This window comes from Protopterus annectens, chromosome 4.part0 (assembly GCF_019279795.1).
Source record: "Protopterus annectens isolate FY-2018-M chromosome 4.part0, PAN1.0, whole genome shotgun sequence".
NCBI lineage: Eukaryota > Metazoa > Chordata > Ceratodontiformes > Protopteridae > Protopterus > Protopterus annectens.
Window position 1 is genome coordinate 883395585 of NC_056733.1, and position 6000 is coordinate 883401584.

At 43.0% G+C, this 6000-nt stretch overlaps 1 protein-coding gene across 4 annotated transcripts in view; it reads left to right on the forward strand.

The window, feature by feature from the left end:
- The window catches only part of CABIN1 (calcineurin binding protein 1), a 4301447-nt gene that overhangs the window by 1747463 nt on the left and 2547984 nt on the right, over nt 1-6000 (forward strand). For all 4 annotated transcript variants that reach the window (XM_044068841.1, XM_044068840.1, XM_044068839.1 and 1 more), the window contains one exon: nt 4453-4568. In XM_044068841.1, the coding sequence (XP_043924776.1) occupies nt 4453-4568 (116 nt within the window). The remainder of the gene's footprint in view (nt 1-4452; nt 4569-6000) is intronic.

Consider the following 6000-nt stretch of genomic DNA (forward strand, 5'->3'; position numbering starts at 1 on the left):
TTTAAATATAGTATCCCAGGGATACAGATTTCATTTCCACACGTTGCCAGTCCCAAACGGATGGCCAGATCTGCCTCCAAATCAGTGGGCAGAGGCCCAGAAACAAGTTATGTCCCTCATGGATATGGGGGCTATTCAACCAGTCCCAGAAAAGGAAAAGGGACAAGGTTTCTATTCAAGACTTTTCCTGGTACCCAGAAAAGACAAATCATGGCGTCCAGTTCTGGACTTATCCAGTCTAAATACATTCCTGGACATTTCAAAATTCAAGATGCTGATTCTACAACAGTTACTGCCTATGCTAGGCAAGGATGCCTGGCTGGTAACTCTAGACTTAAAAGAGGCTTACCTGCATATCCCAATCAGGGAATCTTGCAGAAGATGCCTCCAATTCAAAGCAGGCTATTTGCATTACCAGTTCTCTGCACTGCCCTTTGGCTTATCTACTGCGCCCAGGGTCTTCACAAAGTGCCTGGCACCAGTAATTGCATTTTGCAGACAAAGAAACATTCATATTTATCCATACCTGGATGATTGCCTAATTCAGGCAGAAAACAAGGACACTCTTCTAAAACATCTGGCATTTTGTAAAAAGGCTTCTAACTTGTCTAGGGTACACCATAAACGAAAATAAATCACAACTGTTCCCTCTCAAATAATTACATTTCTGGATGCAAGCTTGAATACAACTGCCCAGGTGACTTACCTTACGCCAGTAAAACAAATTTGACTTACTTCAAACAAGTGGCCACAAAAACCCATCTATCTGCAAGACAAATTCTGCAGACCTTGGGGTTCATGGCTTCCTGCATTCTAATAATTCCATATGCAAGACTGCATATGAGGAAACTTCAGTGGTACCTAAAAAGCTTATGGAGTCAACATTGTCACAGCCTGGAAACAATGATTCCTATCATTTCTTGCCTGCAGCAAGAGTTCCTATGGTGGGCAGAGGCCTGTCACCAAAACAAGGGACTGTCATTCATTCCGCCCCCTGCCACCCAAACCCTGACTACGGACGCATCAGATTATGCTTGGGGGCGCATATGGCAGGGAGATGCATTCAGGGCCAATGGAGCCCAAATCAAATGCACCTACATATCAACCAGAAAGAGATGCTAGCTGTACAGAATGCTCTGATGGTCTTCAAGGACTATCTTCATCCAAGACAACTACTGATAAAGGCAGACAACACCAGTCATGTGGTACATAAGCAGGGGGGTACCCATTCCTACCCCCTTTGCAGACTAGCCATGGCTTTGTGGAACACAGCCTTGACTTATCAAATACATCAACAAGCTCAATTCCTGCTAGGAAAGCAAAACACTCTGGCAGACAAACCAAGCAGAAATGGTGTGGACCCACACAAATGGAATCTGGATCCACAAATCATAAGCACGTTGACACACAAATGGGGGAGCCCAGACATAGATCTTTTTGCCTCACCCCAGAACTATCAGTTGGACAAATTCTGCACAATAATTCATCATAAAAAGCTTGGAAAGTGGACACCCTATCCTTCAGCTGGAAAAACCTATCAGTCTATGCCTTTCCCCCTCTGCCTCTACTCTCCAAGGTCTTACTAAAAGTCAGACAGGAAAAAACAAAAATGGTTTTGATTGCTCCAGACTGGCCTCGCCAACACTGGTACCCGCTCCTACGCAATATGTCACACCTTCCTCCGTGGTACCTGCCTCAGACACCTTGTCTACTGTCTCAGAAGAACTATCAAATTCTGCACACTCTGCTCCACACTCTGAATCTTGCAGCATGGCTAATCAACTAATTTCACCAGTTATATCTCTCAGCAAACCTGTGATGGATGTCATTTTGGAGGCTAGAAGGCCTAGTACTAGAAAATGTTATGCTGATAAATGGAAAAGATTCTGTGCCTGGAACCAAGCACAAGGAATAAGCACAGCAATGCCCAATATTCCTCAGATTCTGCAATATTTAACTGAGATGCTTCACAAGGGCCTATCTTTCTCTTCCATAAAAATACATGCCTGTGCCATTTCAGCTCATTACAACACAGAGCCTCCCCTCTTTTCTCATCCCCTGCTAAAGCAGTACCTCAGAGGGGCCAAAAGTTTAAGACCTCCCAGGAGAGCAGCAACTCCTGCATGGAACCTCAATTTTGTATTGTAAAAGCTCACCCTACCTCCTTTTGAGCCAGCTGCTACTGCAGACATAAAATGTCTCTCTTGGAAGACGGCTTTTCTTTTAGCAATCACTTCAGCTAGAAGGATTTCAGAACTACAGGCTCTCATGGCAGTGGAGCCTTTTATTATCTTTTACCCAGACAGGTTGGCACTCAGGACCAATCCATCATTTATGCCTAAAGTGGTATCTAGTGTGGCTCTTAATCAGTCCATTCATCTGCCAACTTTTTTCCCATATCCACAGAACAAGGGTGAGCGGATTCTGCATTCATTGGATGTACACAGACAACTAAGATTCTACTTAAGCAGGGCAAAATCTCTAAGAAAATCTGAGCAATTACTGGTGGCATTTGCTGCAGGGGCAGAGGGAAAGGCTATTTCAAAGCAGACTATTTCAAAATGGATAAGCCATTGTATTTGTTTCTGCTACATGCACCATGGTAAACCTGTTCCCAAGGGGATCAGATCCCTTTCCACCAGGGCTGCATCTACTTCTGCAGCTTTCCTCAGAGGGGTTCCTACCAGAGACATTTTAGAAGCTACCTGTAGTTCATTTCATATGTTCACCAAACATTACCATTTACCTCTCTTCTCTAAATCCAGAGCAGGCTTTGCCACTGCTGTCCTGCAGGGCCTTATAGCTGCTCCTAATGCTGTATAATTCCATCCTCCCAACCACAGCTTTGGGATTCTACCCAAATGTAATGACTGCAACAGTGAAACACGAAGAACATAGTACAGTTGTGTACACTTACCATAAATGTAGATGTTCAAGTGTATTCACTGTTGCAGTCCTGGTTACCCACCCGCCAGCCCCCTGTTTTTCTTTTACTACCTCTTCTTTCTTTTACTATGCTGAAAAGCCTTTTTGGTGTATTTGATTTTATTTGGAGGTATATTTGTTGTGTTCTAAATTACATGCATATATATTTATGTGTATATATATATATATATATATATATATATATATATATATATATATATATATATATATATATATATATTGCTCCCCATTTGGGAGGGCACCTGACATCAGGGGCAAGAAATGCTGATGAAAATGGCATCTGCTGCATGTTTTATACCCCTGACATCATGGAAGAAGGGACAGCAACCGACGCAGGACCCAAGACTTTGTTAATCAGGCCAACTGAGGGCAACCTGCCAGCAGATTACCCAAATGTAATGACTGCAACAGTGAATACACTCTAACATCTACATTTATGGTAAGTGTACACAACTGTACTTTTTCTTCCCCAACCATTCCAATAATTTAAGAGTACATGCTGCACAAACTTTATGTTCACAGACAGCTCCGATTATATTTGGATAGAACAAAAGATTTCAGCAAATCAGACCAGCTTTTTGTTTCATTCTCAGACTCCAGGAAGGGGATGCAAGTGGCTAAAACAACTCTAAGTGGTTATCTGATTGTGCCACCTTTGCTTATTCAGCTGCCCATATGCCCTTGCAACATAAAATTAAAGCTCACTCAACCAGAGCAGTTTCTACATCATCTGCTTTTTCTGCCAGACTTAATATTGATAGCATTTGCGCAGCAGCCACTTAGTCAAAACCTCATACCTTTATCACTCATTACAAAGTTGATAGGGCCTCTAGGGACAGGGCCTCCTTTGGATCCACGGTCTTGAGGAATATACTCCCGTGAGCCACCCGAGGTTGATCATGCTTGGGATGCTACCCATCAGTAAAGAATGAACAGCGAGATAGAACAACTTCACATAAAGAAGTTATGTGCTTACCATAACGTTCCATGTGAGTTGTTCATCTCGCCTTCATTCTTGCGTCCCTCCCTCCTACCCCCTCCTGGGCTTTCAGAAGACCAAGATGCTAGATCCTTCCTGGTCACTCAATCCTTCTACACTTTCTGTCTTGTAGTTATAGAATGACATATGGTATTTTATGCAGCAAACAAGATCTGAGGTAAATCAGGGTGCATCATGGGATATGACTTGGCCTCGAGCTACTTGAAATCCTCAAGCTTTGCAGTAGGAGACGACTTGGCGCCAAGGGATCAGCTCTGAACCCCATTAGTAAAGAGTGAAGGTGAGATGAACAACTCAAATGGAACGTTATGGTAAGTACATAACTTCTTTTTTTCATTTTGTAGTACTATATTATCATGCTGGATAGTGGCCTTCTGTTTATCGTTTGCCATTCACAAGAGAGTGGCAAGTTATTTTCCTTTTCCATGAAAGTAGGATGGAGTATTTTTTGTGTTTTTTCAACTGATTTTCAGGCAGATGTAAAGTGCTTTGCTCTTGTTTTACAGATGAACTAGACAGCCCAATGCTTCCTTCCTCCCTCATGCTGCTGAACACGGCCCATGAATACTTGGGACGGCGATCCTGGTGCTGCAATTCTGATGGTGCCCTGCTCAAGTTCTATGTAAGTACCAGGTCTGTGTGTAAGTTAATGCCGTGACTACTTTAGTGCTTTTTACAAAGTACCAGTTTATAAAGTACTGTTACCCTGCATCCTGTTATTTGTTAGTTATGATGCTTTGCCTCCCCAGCATATCTTTCACTTGTATGTTGTATATTCATATGTGCAGTCAGGTAACTGGTTTTAATCTCATAAAACTTGACTGTTTGTTATACAGCTACTCCATCCACCCCCCCCCCCCCACACACACACACACATTATGCGCTCATCTCACCAGCCATCCCAGAGAATATTCCTCTGATCTAGTTGAAGTCAATGAAGGTGGCAGTATCTGAGCCTTTACATGATAAAGAATTATGTACATCTAGAGATTGCTAAAGAAAAGTAGGAAAAACAATAAATTAGTTCCACGTGAAAGTAAAATACTTAAAAGACATATTAACTGAACAGTTAAAAATCAGAAACATCAACTGCAAAAGTCAGGACAGAGCATGGTTAACTAAATTCCGACCACACAGGTAAAAAATGCACTCTCCAAAGCTAAGAATACAGCATTTATGGAACCAGATGACATCTTGGGCTGTGTACTACATGAACTGGCACCTCACCTTAGTGTCATGTTTAATCATAGCCTCACCTCAGGTTTCGTGCCCACTGAGTGGCGCAGAGCTACAGTTATCCCACTCCACAAGGTGGGATCCACCTTGGATCCCGGAAACTACCGTCCCATCAGTCTGACAAGCCTTATCTGCAAGGCCATGGAGCGTATTATCATGGAACTTATAAACAAAGACATTGACAACCTTCAAACATGGACCCCACCCAGTTTGGGTTCGTGAAGGGCCGATCTTGTCTCCTGAACCTGATTGACTTCTTCGAGTCAGTCTCCAGAGCCATGGACAAGAGTAAGGTGGTCGACACAGCCTATCTAGACCTTGCCAAGGCCTTTGACACCATCCCCCACTTTGGAGTCATAGATAAACTTACTAAGCTGGGCATTAATCCTTATGTCACCCAATGGGTTGCTAACTGGCTTACTGATGGAACCCACACTGTAAAAGTAGCCGACTCCAAATCCAGCTCCAGACAAGTGACAAGTGGAGTACCTGAATGTTCAGTCCTGGGACCGCTCTTGTTTGGCATCTACTTCTCTGAAGAACAGGCCAACACTAAGGGACTCTGGCTAACAAAGTTCGCAGATGACTGCAAACTGGGAGCCATTATTGAATCCCTAAATGATGTGAATATTCTACAAAAGGGCCTTACAGGAACAGATGCTTGGTGCCAGAGCCATGGGCTCAAGCTCAATGCCAAGAAATGTATAGTTATCCCTTTTGGGAAAAAACATGTATCTGTGAATTATTATATAGGTGGCAGTACACTAAACACTGAAAGTGTGATAAGAGACTTAGGGACACAGGTGGACAGTGGTCTC